We start from the raw sequence: 15,817 nt of genomic DNA on the forward strand, positions 1-15,817 counted from the left end.
GGACTGAGGGCTGACACAGCTGGGAGGCAGAGTGTACTTAGTGACGCTTTGATCTTGCCTACTACTGAATCACTTTCATCCTTCTATTCTCCAGTTAAGAGACCTCTAGATAGTCAGGCTGTCCACTAGCTCCCAGAGGGGACACCCCTCTTTGCTTGATTTGTGCCTAAGGAATTCCTATTAGCTAAGTGCAGAGGTGGCCTGTTGCACTATAGAGGCTGTTTTGTATGCTTCCTTGTGCTGCTTTGTGAATAGGTGTCACCAGCAGCTCTGAGGGAGAAAGACGGACAGTCTCCTCCTGTGCAAGTCATAGCTTTCAAAAACCATCTAAGAAACTGTATGTTCTTTTGTTAAATGTTAAAGATTCTTATCTGTAGCTTTGTCCTGAATTCCAGTGTTTCCATGTAAGAAAGCATTGCTGGAGGGTCAGCTATACGTCAAAGGCAATGAGTTTGAGTTTTGAACTTTCCAGTGCTAATGAAGTAAGAAAGAAACATAACAGGAAAATATTTCATAGCTGTTTGTTCAACCACTGAGCTGACTTCTGGTTATGATTTCCATGTCAGCTTGGTCTTTTAAAAAGAACCACTTTTCTATGCAACTTCCAGCTGTATAGCTAATATTCAATAGATACTAAGCCCTCTCACAGGCCAGGTATTATTTCAGGTAATGACCAAGACAGATAAACTCACTGCTCTCATGAGACTGACATTTTGGTGTGGGGAAATATTAAACATACATAAAAAAAATAAAAGAATGTGTAAACTAGACTAATATGATAGAGACTGCCGGGGGTGGAAGTGTGTGTGGTTGCTGATGAAAGGCAAGGCCTTTCTGAGAGATACCAGAGCTGAGAACTGAATGCCGTATTCTCTGAAGTCAGGTTCTCAACAGAAGGAACCACAAAGAGCTAGGCCCTGAGGAGTTAAAAGTGGTAGATTTCAAAGAGGGGTGGGGGTGGGGGAACAGGTCTATCACATTCAGCCCACAATGCATTTCTGAGAAATTTACTAAAAACATAATCTTATTTTACAGTTTCTCTTGAAATTAAAGAAAAGCTGACTATAACTTTGTGAATGACAACTGATTTAATATAGTTGTGTCTTCCTACTCTTTACTATGGGCTAGCTGGCAGCATCATGAAGATGGAGAAGAGATTGAAATTGTGGTGAACAGTTTCATCTTGCTCAGATCCATCATCAACACTCTTGGCACCAGAAACCAGGATATCAAAAGATGAGTTACATTGGGAAAGTCTGCTGTCAGGGACCTCTCCAGAGTGCTGAAGAGCAATGATGTCAGTCTAGAGACTAAGGTGTGCCTGATCCAGGACATGATCTTTGCAAATGCTTGTTAAGCGTCAGAGAGCTGGACTAAGGGTGACAGAGGAAGAATCAATACCTTTGAATTGTGGTGCTGAGAAGAGTATTGAACATACCATGGACTGTCAAGAGAACAAACAGATGTCCTGGAAAGGGTGTAACCAGGTTGCTTCTTGGAGGCAAGGATTTTGAAACTTCATCTCACATACTTTGGGCATGTTGCCCAGAGGGACCAGTCCTTGGAGAAGGACATCATGCTTGGCAGGATGGAGAGTGCAAAAGAGGAAGACCCTGGATGAGATGGACTGACACAGTAACTGGGGTAACGTGTCAGAGACGATGAGATTGGCTCAGGATAGGGTAGGGTTCAGCCCTATTGTTCATAGGATTGCTTTGAGGCCTAGTTGAAGGTCTATAACAACAGTGGTCAAAAACTCTAAAAAGAATTAGCAACTCCTAAATGCTTCATGACCAAAATAGATGACAGAAGAGACTTTGAAAATTGCACTAATGTGAAGCCAAAACACAGGGGAGAAATGCAGCAGTAAAAGAGATGGATGAACAGAAGGTTCCAAAGGGCAGTTCAAGAAAACAGAGCAAAGTATCATAATGGAATGTGCAAAGAGCTGCAGCTGGAGAATAAAAAAGGAAGAACTTGCTTGCCATATCTTAAGTTGAAAGAACTGGAAAACAAATTTAAGCCTTGAGTTGCAATACTGAGATGCTATAGGGAAAAATCTTGATTCAGAGGGCATCAAAAGATGGAAAGAATACAGTCACTGTATAAAAAAAATTGACACTGAAAAATTTCAAGAACTACCAGATGAACAAGATGTAGAGTTCTTCCCTTTTGGTTTTCTGACTCCAGCTACTTGTGTATTTTATACTTTGCTTTTTCATTTTGAGCTGCTCTTTGAAATCTTCTGTTCATTTCTTTTATTGTAGTATTTCTTCCTTTTGTTTTGGCTTCTCAATGTTTTTAATGCAATTTTTAAGAGTCTCTTCTGACATCCACTTTGGTCTTCTTTGTAATTTTGTCACCGATGATATCCTTGATGTCATCCCGCAGCTCATCTGGTCTTCAGCCATTAATGATTAATGCCTTGAACCTATTCTTGAGGTGATTTTTAAATACAGGTGATAGTAAACTCAAGGTTGTATTTTGGTTCTTGTGGATTTAATTTTCTTCAGCTTGTTTGAATTTCCACGAGTAGTTGATGGTCTCAGCACCTGGCCTATTTTTGACTGTGATGTCAAGCTTCACTAATAATTCTTTCTACAGATGTAGTCAACCTGATTCCTGTGAACCATGAGGTGAGGTCCTTGTGTCTGTACTTGTGGGTTGTTGGGAGGTTTGTTTTTTTTTTACTTTTTAAAAATTTTTATTCATACAAGTTGTATTTCATTTGTATATATAGTAGGAGGGTTGTGTTTCACACTTAATACGTTTATGAATAAATGATATATTAGGTGGTGATAAGCACTATGTTGTTGTTGGGAGTTTTTTTAAAGACAGATTGCCACACCCGCCTCGCTGTCCTCTCTGGCCACGACGCCTGTGTGACAAAATGGGTCGTCCGTGCCTGTACGGGGTCTCTGACCTCAAGGATAGCATAAGAGGGAATCTTGCAAGCCCTGTGCTTGTGAGTGGGCTGATGCCTGGATATTTGTTTCAGATGGGTCTTCGCAATCCCGGGAAACCTCTGGAAATTAAGTTGCTTCTAGGATAAGAATGGGAGTTTCTGGGGAAAAAATCAAGGGAACTTCACCAGAACTGGGATAAAGATTTAACTAAAGTCCTTAATCAGGAACCATTTGATGTTCCTGGAAATGATAACATACAAGATGAAAATATAAAAGAAATTGAGATTGTTCTTAAAAGTATAATTTTGAATATGATCTTTGAGTATGTATCTAATTCCTCTTTTGTGATACTTGCAACTCATATTTAGTAATGTAATTGTATATTAAGAGAAAGTTTAGACTAGTTTTAACAGCAGAAAGCCATAGTTAATGAGAATAAAACAGAGAGGTTTAAGAAAAGACTCAAAAGACAAACTTCTCTAAAAGTAAAGGTCTCTTCAAGAAATAGGAAATATAACCAGATAAATAACAAGTGGTGGGAAGAAAGTACTTATAAAGGACCATATGTCCTGCCAACTCCAACACCAGTACCTCTTCCTTATACAGACGTTTTGTATTCCAAGGAAAAAGAATTGAATATTACAAATTAACTTGGTAAAAACAAGTTAAAGGAAGTCATCCGCCTTAGTGCACATTGCCAAACAAAAAACAAATTAAAATCTTATGAAATAAGTTGCAAAAGCTATTGTTAAACATAGGAATGGTCCAGAGTGTAAGAAAATAGATGTTAAGATTCGTTAGGTACAGTACAAATATGAGTATAAAGGCAAAAACAAAGGTGGCTAAAATACAGTGACACAAAGTAGGAGAGGAAAGGAAGTGAAATGTAAACCATTAACCATTGTCTAGCAGATGACCAACATAAGGTCATTGTGTTTCTTCTTCAAAGAATGTTTAATAGCCGATGCTATTATTTAGTAATAGAAAATACTTTCTTTTTGTTAAAATCTTATGTGAGCTTTGTAATCACAAAATGTTGGCTATAAGTCAAGTTTAAACAAGTTTAAATGTATAAAAAGCAAGCTTTTAGCATAATAAATCAGAGCTCTCTACATCATCCTGGTGTGCAGACTCTCATTTTCGCCGACTTCGTCCCTCACCTGCTCTTCACCAAGAAACCCCTTGAGTTTCTTGTCACGACCGTGGTCGGGTGGTCGGTGACAACAGATATTTGCAATGAATAAATAATTGTAAAAAAAGTAGAGAAAGTTCTAAGTCCCCAGAGCATGGCACTTTGTTAGGTTGTCCACAATAGCTCACAATCTACTTTTCTAATTATAACTTCCACTGTTCCCTGGAATAAATCCTCTGCCCTAGTTTAATTCATCTGCCTACTACGTCCTGAGCATGATTTATTTTTCTCATAAGGCAGGGCACTCTGGTGGCCCAGTGGGTAAGTAGTTGTGCTGCCAACTCATAGGTTGGCAGTTTGGATCCACCGTCTGCTCTGTGGGAGAAAGATGGGCAATTTCCTCTTGTGTGATTTACAGTCTCTAAAAACCCACTGGAGAGTCAGCTATGTGTTGGTTTGGACTTGTGCTAACTCAAAGGCCCTGCCTCTGGTGGTTTGAATCCACCAGCAGCTCAGAGGTAGACAGGTGAGCAGTTTCTTCCTGTGCGGTTTGAAAACCCAATGGAAGGTTATCTGTGAGTCAATTCTGACTTGATGACAATGAGCTGAGTCACATATGGCTTTTGAGCTTTTGAGACATCCAAAATGAAATGTGCCATTAATATATACCAGATTTAAAAAGAACAACAGTACATATAAAGGCAGAATATCCTACTAACAAAGGGGAAAAGTGTTAATATTCTAGATGAAATTTTTTCTTTGCTTTTAATCTTTAGCCTAAGAGAGTTCTGGTAATCTGTAGGGAATTGTGCTGCCAAACCACAGGCTGAGCCTTCTGGCTGTTTGGATCCACCATTAATTCCTTGGGGAAAATATGGGCAATCTCGTCATTGCAATCGACTACCTCAGAAACCCAGCTAATAATTCCAACTTGATGACGATTGATTTTTTGCTAAGTAGAAATGGGCCGACTAGTAGAACTATTCAAGCCCAATTTGTCTTTTTTCATAGTCTAAAATATTAAAGACATGAATGATAGAAAATGCTCAGTGTGGGGGTTTATTTCTATACCCTTGAGTGTGGCAATCATGTTATCTATGTGTCAAAGCTGCTAGCACTGACCAGCTGACAACTCAATAAAGCAAAAGGCTTTGTGCCAAAAGCAGAGGCTAATTAATGACACACAGCAATAGCTCAGTGTTCCATGTTTTAGTTATTCACATTAAGAAAGCTTACATCCCATCTTTATCACTTGCTTTTCTTCTTCCATGTCTAGGCTCTCACCACAATGTCAGCCTTTCCTGTGAAATCCAATTTTATTCCTTCCCTCTCAATCAAACCTAATCAAAGTCTTCTGAGAAAACTAGTGCCCAAATAGCCTCCTAGTTTTCTTCTCCTCTCTTTCTGTTCATCCTGTTTGGCATTTATAATACTCTTCCACACTGTTTCTTTACTCAAAACCCTACAGATTTCTGTATTTCCTGCAGAAGGAATTCCTACTCCTAACATTCAAGGCTTTCCATACTTTCTCTCAATATTTCTTTTATTAATCTTTGGTTTCAGCTAAACTAGACTGAGTTATTATCTAGGCCGTCCCCAGGGGATGAACTACCGACTTAAATACATCCAACAGTTATGAACTAACTAAGGCACATTAAATAAAAGTATAAAGGTACATACAGTGGCTCAATAACAAACAGATTCTACTTTGTGATACACTTAAGTATTATGTTCAATATGTTTTAGTGTACCTGGAAATGTGGGTTATCTTATGAACATATTAAGTACCCCATATATATGTCTAGAAGACAGACATCTGAATGACATTATATATGAACTGCACCTAAGTGTTCCAAGTAATATACAAACTCAACAGACTTAGAAACGGATCTGGACTGACTATATCAAAACACCAGACCTTTAGCTCAGAGGAAGACAATTATATACATTGTAGCTTATTATTATTACTATTCACTGTTATATTCTAGAATACTTAATTTTTGAAAAACCCACAGGCAAAGTTTTTTTTTAATTTTTTTGCAAAGTTTTGATTACTATTGAGTTAAACTGAACTTGATGCCAATTAACAACAATCTTTAAAATTTATCAGGAGGGGACAGTCTTGGAAAAAGACATCATGTTTGGGAAAGTTGTTGTCATATGTCGTCGAGTCACTTGCGACTCATAGCAACCCTATGTATAACAGCCCTAAACTCTGCTCTGTCCTGTGCCAGTAGCACTGTCTATGATACACCCATCCCAATTACCCGTCACTGAATCAATCCACCTCATAGAGGGCCTTCCCCTCCTGTGCTGTCCCTCCACTCTCCCAAGCATGATGACCCTCTCTAAGGACCTGTCCCTCCTTACAACGTGTCCAAAGTATGTTAGATGGAGCCTCAGAATCCTTGCCTCCAAGTAGCCTGGTTTAACCCTCTCCAGGATGAATCTGTTTGTTTTCCTAGCTGTCCATGGTACCCTCAAAAACTCTTCTCCAGCACCACAGCTCAAAGGCATCAATTCTCCTATCCTCCTTAGTCACTGTCCAACTGTCTGATGCATAACAAGTGACAGCAGAGTAGTAGCTGCAACAGTGAGGAGTATAGCATAGCACATGAAGATGGCATAAAATGGGCAGGCTTTTGTTGTTGTAAACAGTGGCTAGGAGCGCTGCCAACTCCTAACAACAATAACATGGTGTAATTGAAACTGTCAATGACCAATTGTTACTGCTATAAAAACAACTTATTCTACAATATACAGAACCTGTAATTCTGTAACATGTCACAAAATGCAGTTAATAAAGATGCAATGAGATAAAAATAAAGGGGCAGTACTTCTTTCATACAGAAGATAGTAAACTTATGGATGTATTACTGATGGAAAAATACTAAAAGTTTTTGGATTGAGGGCAGTGGCTCTTTATATTAAACTAGAGAGCTTTCAAAATAACATAGATGCAAAAAAAAATATAGATTCTAACCCATTCAAGATTTATTCAATCTCAGTAATTTTTTTTTTTTTTAAGTCAAAGCGTTTAGGGCTCTTGTACATAGGGTTGCTATGAGTCGCAAACAACTCGATGACACATAACAACAACAAACAAGTCAAAGGTAATTTTCAGGTGCACCTACATAATTAGTCAAGTGAAACTTTTAGTTTGAAGATGATCATACTTGTCATGTATTTTACTTCCTCTCCTTTTAAATCATGTTTTTGAAACAAACACAACGAAATCCCTCCAGAATACTCGGAGAAGTGGCAGACCTTGAATGACTTAGGTGTTTATGAGCATTTTCACACACCAAAAACCACTTGGGTAGTTTTTAGAAGTCTTAAAAGGCCACATACACCCCAAACTACACATTTATCTTATCTTCATCTAAAAAAGTTTGTCTGTTGGATGGACTTATAGTTACACATTTCAAAACAGAAGTACTTAAGTAAATATATATTTAACCATGTGCAATATTTATAGCCAACAGATTTTTACAATTCAAAATTTAAACACTTAAGTCTGTCAATGTATGAAAAGCGTAAAAAAACTTGAAAAAAATTAACTGCAAATGTAGTTTACACAGACTTTGCAATGTCTCTCATAGGTTCATTTTATCCCAACAGCTTGGTCAAGGAGCTAGTCCTCCAGGCACAGAGTTGACGAGATCGCTGCAGGAGACGGCACTTTCTAGACAGAAGGACAGGGTCCTGAACAGGTCTTTTGAAGCCTTTTATAGCAAAGCCCCTTTTACCCTCCAATCTTGAGACAACAGATCCTGCAGTTCTCCTTCATCATCGCTGCCAACGTTCTCCTCTTCCTTCTTCTGCAGTTCCTTTATGGTAAAAACCTCTTTAAGCTTATTTTTTATCTCATCCTGGCGATTCCGCAGCTTTTCCACCCGCCGGTAGCACTCTATCTGCTCATCAATCTCCCCGATCTGCCGGTCCAAGCGCCCCTCCTCGTCCTCTTCAGCCACGATGGCTTCGGAAATGGTGTTGACCTGCCTCATGGCTTTTTGAAATTCGTCCCATTCCTTGTCCATCTGATCCTTTGGGGCGTCGACCTTTCGTACCCTCGCATCGACTTCAGGGTCGTCAAAAAACCCTTCGGGCAACGCCTCCGCAGTGTTCTCTCTCCTTTCCACCACCTTTTCGTGTATTTCAGCTTTCTCGATTGATCCCGAATGAGGGATTAAGGGGGCTTTAGGAGGACTTGTATCAAAGAAATCGTTCGGCAGCACACTGTTCGTTGCCCCACGAATGGAGGGAAGTGAGTGTTCCTTGCCCTGCGCGTCCGGCTGCACCGCTTTCTTCCCTTCTCGTCCCTCCTCTTCCCCCTCATCATCCTCATCTTCATAATCAGGGAGTAAGCAGAGTCTTACAGCTTTACTGGAGGTAGCTAGAGGAGACTGCTTTCCGGATTTATCAACAACGCTGGCGGGCAAAGCGGATGTGGAGGGCTGTACCTGAGGCACCGGGAAGGTTTTTACTCTTTTGACATCCTGGCTGCTCGCTTCCGGCGCCTTCCTCTTGGCGGACTGAGGCTCTACACTGGCGGGCAGCCCCTGGGTAGCTTCCTTCGTGCCTTTCAGCTCGGCCACTTTCTCTCGGTGCTGCTTTCCCAGGACGTGAGTCTGCCACAGAAGCTCGCTCTTCACCGGGGTGTTACAGAGGGCACAGCTTAGCTGCCCCAAACGGTTATATTTCGCGAAGGGAGATTCTATTCGTTTCCGATTGGTATTCGAGCGTTGCTTCTCCTTCATCAAACGTCGCAGTTCTTCCTGATTCACCACTCGTTTCCCGGACGACGCCATCTTTGCGACTGGAACCAAGGCCATCCCGACTTTAGCCACGGCGCTGTTTGGTAGCGTAATTTCCGGTCCCGACAGCAATTGGCTAATGCTAGCAGAGTGGGGCGTGTCTTCGCTCCTCCTCCCCCGAAACGTGCCCGAGGCTGATTTTGCCGGCGAGGTTGTTATCTTAATTCTAATCCCCATGGCTGCAGTCGGGGCCGTAAACTCCAAAGCTGAGGTGGCGCTGGCCCAAGCAGCTTTGTCAGTAAATATATGCGCCGCCCGAGGGCTGCAGGATGTGCTGAGGACCAACCTGGGGCCCAAAGGCACCATGAAAATGTGAGGCGGCGGTCGGAGCGGCCGTTAGGGCGCCGGGGATTGTTGGGGTCCCCAGCGTGCTCTGAGCTCGACGTGCTCCGGAGGAGCTTTGTGGACGCAGTGGGGGCTGTTTTCCTTCTTATTTCTGCCCAGAGATTGTCTCTAGCGTAACAGGAGAGGAGAAAAAAATCTCCCGTGGAAAGGGCTCCTTGAATGAATCTGTGGAGACTCGTACCTCACCGACTTTTCTCTGTGATGTTAATTTGCAATTAGAAAGCCCATTTATTTATTGTCTCAGTAACATAGGGAATGTAACTCCCCTGGTGTTTGAGTTTACATGTACTTAGTCTGTGTATTCATCAGATAATTTGGGGTTGGTTCGCAGCGGCGATCTTCATCTGTCTTCATCCATTCAGCATATAGTTACCGAACACCATCACCTTCTTTAGAGGAAGATGGGGGAAATGAGGAAAGATAAATCCTAAATGGAGTAAATGGTTACTGCAGATAATACTTTGTGCTACTTATTCAGAGCGCCCCTTGGAAGCAAGGATGGTGAGGCTTGGTGTCACATACTTTGGGAAAGGCTAATCCTTGAAGAAAGACATCCTGCTTGAGAAGGTGGAGGGTCAACAAAAGAGGAACAACCTCAACAAGTTAGATTGATAGTGTCTGTGGCAGTGGGCCCAAGCGTGTCAGGGATAAGGATGGCGCACGACAGGACATGGTTCAGATCTTGTTCATAGGGTCACTGCGAATTGTACTTGACTCCATGGCACTTAATAGCAATCTTGAGAACACTGATGACTAAGATAGTTCTGCCTGCAGGGGGATACTAGAGGGAGAAATACTAATTTAATATCTCTAGCTCTGGGAGCTTGGTGATTAGCAGTCACGCTGTCAACCCAAAGGCACACCGTTCAAATCCCCCAGCTGCTCCGTGGGAGAAAGATCCACAATCTCCTCCCTTTGCCTTTGAAAACCAGCTAGAGGGTCAACTATGAGTCAGTTCTGACTGGAGAGTACATACAGGCATCTCTGTTTGTGGTTATGTTGAGGAAAGGAAAAGGTCTTTCTCATAACAGATGATGCTTGATCAGACTCTTGAAGTTCGTCAGTTATAGAAAAAAAAAGATACTTCTAAGAGAACTTCAGGAACAACAGAGCTCAGCAGTGTAAATCCAGTGGAAACAAAACCAAAGCACAATGTATTGGAATCATAAGATTTGCTTGTGGGAAAGATATACAGATTGGGGAAAAGTCAAAGTCTTTGCTAAAGAGTTTGGATTTTACTTTGAAAATAGTGAATATCAGCATCACCGAATAAAGTGATAGAGACCATTGCTGCCAAGTAGGAACCAACTCAGCTGACACTCCTGTGGGTTTTCAGAGGCTTTAAATGAATATTAAGGGAGGAGATGGCACATCTTTTTCCATGGAGCTGCTGGTTGATTCAGACCACCAGAAAGGCATGTTAGCTAGCAGCACAGCTTTCTAGAGATTACACCCCCAAAGAACTCTTAAAATCTTAAAGTGACCTGGCTGAATCACATTGTGTACTAGGAAGATAAATGTCGTTTAGAGAATGCTTTCAAGTTCAGAGATAACAGGAAAATGAGAAATAGTGCACAGTGAAAATGATTTACGGTGGGAACAGGGAAGGAGGAAGTAGATGCAACAGATGTTTAAGTTGTAGAATTAATGTAACTTGATGATTAAGTTAAGTGTGATGGCTGAGGGAAACTAAATTGAGTGACTGAATGATAACATTCACCAAGACTCAAAGTAATCCTGCAGGAAATTTACAAATTTGTGGCTGTAGACTCCCAAGTACCTATGTTTGAATAACCACATGTTAACTGCTCTTGAAACCTGTGTGTGCTCCATTTAGAATGAAATAGCCATAGCAGTCCATCTGGAGGGAAGTGATTCTGTGAGTTGCAAATGGTGCTATCTATCATAGTGTTTCCTGTGGTTCAATTGTAGTTTCCCAAGCCCAGTTCCCTGAATTAATCTAGTACAGTGGAGTGATAAGAACTGTCAGTGCTCTCTTGACTCTTGTCATATGAGGTTGATAACATTGCTGTTCTCTGAACAGGCTTGTTTCTGGAGCAGGTGACATAAAGCTCACCAAAGATGGCAATGTGCTGCTCCATGAGATGGTGAGCTGATGCTATTGATTTTAATAAGCCTTATCCCCAACCTGTAGGGAGCACTAATAGCCCAGTGGCAAGAAGCTATATTGCAATTGAGAAGGCACATGGTTCAAATCCACCAGCTGCTCTGCAGGAGAAGGTTGGGCAACCTCCTCCTGTGCGATCAACAACCTCTGAAAACCTGCCAGAGGGCCAGCTATGGGTTGGTTTCAACTTGATGGTGTACAACAACATCCCCAACCTATTAGGGAACTCTGGTGGCTTGTTGTAATGTGCCGTTGGGTTACTTGCGACTCATAGCGACCCTATGTACAACAGCCCTAAACTCTGCTCTATCCTTTGCCAATCTTATTGTCTTCAACACACTTATCCCTGTTATCCCAGTAACTCAGTCTATCTCATCGAGGGTCGTCTTCTCCTGTACTGTCCCTCCAACAGGTCAAGACCACCAGCTGTTCTGCGGGAGAAAGATAGGCAGTCTGCTTCTGTGAGATTTACTGCCTCTAAAATCCACTGGAGGTTGTAAATCTTAGCAGGAACACACCGCCTCATTTTTCTCCCTACTTGCTGTTGCAGATTATCTCAGGTAGCAGCTAACTGCTTACTCACTGTGCCACGAGAGCTGCTTTAATAAGCCTTAATAAACTTGAATTAAGAACATAGTATAACTTCTATGTTTTAAGAACAAGGCTGTTAATTAAATACTGCAATCTTGAGGTACAGTAAGGCTCAATAAAAAAAATGTTTGTTCACTGTTTTCAATCTTTGTATTGTCCAACTAATAGTTTAGGGCTACATCTAGATAGCATCCTTTAAAGGCACGATGTTGTATTCTTTGTAGTCATGGGGAAAAAGAATCCTTTTCAGTTTTAGTAAACGTTATTAATCTTTGAGACGGAAGGATTTAATCTTATTTTGAAAATGTCATTGCATTCTGAAGCAAAGACTTGTAAAAAATATTCAAACCTCATTAGTTCTCAGCTTTTAAATTGTGCACTTGACATTTATTAAGTTATAGCACAAAAACTTGTAAACTTGCAGAATGAATCTTATTTCGTTTTTTAATTTTACTGTTGACCCTTAGGTTATCTTGTTTTTGTAGAACTACTTCTCTATCCTGTCTTTGTCTTTTAAAAAATCTGTTGCTTACTTTTTCAGCAAATACAACACCCAACAGCTTCCTTGATAGCTAAAGTAGCAACAGCCCATGATGACATTACGGGAGATGGTACTACTTCAAATGTTCTAATTATCGGAGAGTTACTAAAACAAGCTGACCTTTACATTTCTGAGGTATTAGAATTTTACAGACTTCACACTGATGTCGAGTTTTATTTTGAATGGAAAGTTCTTTCTTTGCTAGTAGAGTTGTTTTATTTAAGACAGTGACATTTAATTTAAATCAAGAAATTTCTGGACAATTACAAATGGGAAACAATTTAATCTTTTAAAAGTGTTACCAAACCCTTTTATTACAGTAATATTTGAAGAATGAAGTATTGATGCTATATGTTGTTAGGTGCTACTAAGTCAGCTCTGACTCACAGTGTTCCTGTGACAATAGAATGAAACTCTGTCTACTCTGTTATGTCCTTGCAGCCTCCTCTGTACATAAGCCCACTGTTGCAGTAACCTTGTCATTCCATTTCATTGAGGGTTGTCTTCTCAGTTGCTGAAACGTCACTTTTCCAAGTATGGTTCCTTTTTAGGAACTGACCTCCCTTGAGATAAGCCCAGAGTATGTGACACGAGATCTCACCGTCCTCACCTCTGAGGAACACCAGACTGCGCTGCTTTCAAGACAAATTCATTTATTCTTTTGGCAGTTCATGGTGTATTCAATATTCTTCACCAGAACTACAATTCAAAGGCATCAATTACTCTTCTATCTTCCTTATTCATGATTTAACTTTCATGTGCATATGAAACTCCTAAAAATGCCATGGTTTGGATTAGTCCTTACAACTTTGCTCCTAAGAACCTCGACAGCAGGTTTTGGTAGCAGGTTTGCCCAGTGCGATATGTTGTCGGATTTCTTGGCTGATGTTGATTATGGATCCAAGTAAAATGAAATCTTTGACAGCTTCATTTGTTTCTTCATTTATCATGATGTTGTCTTTGGTCTGATTGTGAGGATTTGAGGATTTTTGTTTCTCTTATTGAAAGTTGTAGTCTTTGATATTCTTTAATAAGTGCTTCATGTTTTCTTTCAGCAAGTAGGAAATTATTGAAAAAGTTTATATATATATACACACATATATATATACACACACACACACACTTTCTTTGTGCTGTTGAGTCATATATTTCATAGTTGGCCCTCCAGTGGGTTTTCTGAGGCTGTAAATCGTGCAGGAGGAGATTGCCTTTCTCCCCTGGAGCAGCTGATGGATTCCAACTGCTTGCCTTTGGGCAACTCACCTCTTTGTCCATGAGGCCATAAGAGCTCCATGTACACACATATATATCCATGACTTTAAGGAAGAAAACTTTCTAAGAAAAAAAATGACTGATAAAGTTGAAACCAAATTATACATTTCTTTTAAAACAATAACTGGAGGAAATTACTGAATGTTTTCCAAATTGTAAATTTATCTACATTTCTCATTTTATTTTCCTTTATAAAACACTTATTTTCTCTAACTAGGCAGATTTCTCTACTTACTAGCTTCTGAAGTCTCGGTGCACATTTCTACCTATATGCTTTTGTTCAAGCTATGTTCTTTTTTCTCAGCATCACTTATCTCTCTTTTCCAAGTAAGTATTTGCATTTTTCAAAAAGTCTGTCAAGGACCATTTCAGCAAGGCATAACTTAGCCAAATTACTATAGTTAATATTTCTTTGTGCTGTGTTTAGTCTTGGGAATTCTATATTAATTCAGTATTGCTACTTTTATCAGCTAGGATGCTTTTGGCTGTAAGTAGTAGAAACTTGAAACTCAAACAATATCACACATAACAGAACATATAGAGATAAGGCAAGCCCAGGGGTTGGTTGATTAGAAAATGTAATCAGTTATTTAATACCAGATCCTTTCTGTCTCTAAGCTTTTCCATTCACAGTGCTGTTTCATCCTAAGGCTGGTTTCCATCATATAAATGAAGTTGCCAGAGGAAATCAGGACTACCTCCTTCCTGTAGTCTGCTCCCCAGCAGGAGAGGGAAAGAAAAACATTCACTCAAACTCTGGAATTTAAATCCTTTTGTGTGATTGGATCAATTTTGCTCTTGTGTCCATCCCAAGCCAGTAACATTTTTGGGGCTTCTTGATTTAGGCTGAGAGAGTTCTGGTTGCTTATTGTAGTTTATTTGTCAGTCCACAGAATATGTGATGTACTTTGACAACATAATAATTCAGATGCATCACTTCTTCTTTGATCCTCCTTACTCATTGTCCAATGTGTAACCGCCTATGACTCGATTGAAGTGGCTTGGCTTAGGCACACTTTAATCTTCAAAATGACAGCTTTACTTTTTAATACTTTAAAGGGGTCTTGTGCAGCAGATTTGCCTAATGCAATATGTCACTTGATTTCTTGGCTGCTACAAGATGAAATCCTCGACAATCTCAACACTTTCTCCATTTATCATGATGTTACTTACTGGTCATAAGTTTCAAAAACAGGCTCACAGGCTTGTTTGTTTAGACTTCCCCCTCCCTACAATTGTTATTTTCTGTAAGTGTTAAATTTTTCAAATGTGATATACTGAAAAAAATTCATTAGAGAAAAACTTGGAAGAACTTTAGAAGCTCTAACTCATAGTATGAACAGTCTCCCAAACATAATGAAAAACCTACAACCAGGAAAAAACAAAATAGATGAATAACACCTTCTAAGAATCACATCCTATCACATCTAAAATTTTTTCCACTAGGTTAAAAAGGAAAGCTACAGACTGGGAAAAAATATTTGGTGATGATTTGATAATATCTGATAAGCGACTCATATCTAAAATTTATAGAATTCTCCAGTGCCTCAACAAGAAAAACATCCATTCACAAAATGGGTACAGGATATAAGTAGATGAAGATATTCAGATGGCAAACAAACACATAAAGAAATGGTCAAAATTCCTAGCCATAAGAGAGATGCAAATAAAAACAGCTATGAGATATCATCTCACCCCAGCAACAATAGCAAAGTTCAACAGAACAACAATAAATGATGGTGAGGTTGTGGAGAGATTGGCACTCTTTTCACTGCTGGTGGGAGCATAATATGATGCATCTACTATGGTAGATGGTCTGGCACTTTCTCAAAAAGTTGGAAATAGAAATACCATTTGACCCAGTAACTGCACTGCTGTTAATATACCCTAAAGAAACCAGAACCACCATCCAGACAGATATATGCCCACCCATGTCGATTTCTATGTTATTTATAATAGTAAAGAGATGGAAGCAAACCAAGTGCCCATCAACAAATGAATGGTTAGAAAAACGATGGTATATTCATACAATGGAATACTACACAGCACTGAAAAACAACTCATAAAACAGATACAATATGGGTG

General features: G+C 39.9%; 2 protein-coding genes across 2 annotated transcripts in view; one reads left to right on the top strand and one right to left on the bottom strand.

The window, feature by feature from the left end:
- Positions 1-7,766: 7,766 nt before the first annotated feature.
- On the bottom strand, positions 7,767-9,032 carry ZNF830 (zinc finger protein 830). Its single transcript, XM_006891056.1, has one exon. The coding sequence runs from the start codon at positions 9,030-9,032 to the stop codon at positions 7,767-7,769; it is 1,266 nt and encodes a 421-aa protein (XP_006891118.1).
- Positions 9,031-15,817, top strand: part of CCT6B (chaperonin containing TCP1, subunit 6B (zeta 2)) — a 38,228-nt gene continuing 31,441 nt past the window's right edge. Inside the window, exons 1-3 of the mRNA XM_006891057.1 lie at positions 9,031-9,167; positions 11,245-11,308; positions 12,461-12,595. Of these exons, the coding sequence (XP_006891119.1) occupies positions 9,031-9,167; positions 11,245-11,308; positions 12,461-12,595 (336 nt within the window). The remainder of the gene's footprint in view (positions 9,168-11,244; positions 11,309-12,460; positions 12,596-15,817) is intronic.

Source organism: Elephantulus edwardii, unplaced genomic scaffold, assembly GCF_000299155.1.
Source record: "Elephantulus edwardii isolate Elephantulus edwardi_28Jun2011 unplaced genomic scaffold, EleEdw1.0 scaffold00094, whole genome shotgun sequence".
In the NCBI taxonomy this organism is placed as follows: domain Eukaryota; kingdom Metazoa; phylum Chordata; class Mammalia; order Macroscelidea; family Macroscelididae; genus Elephantulus; species Elephantulus edwardii.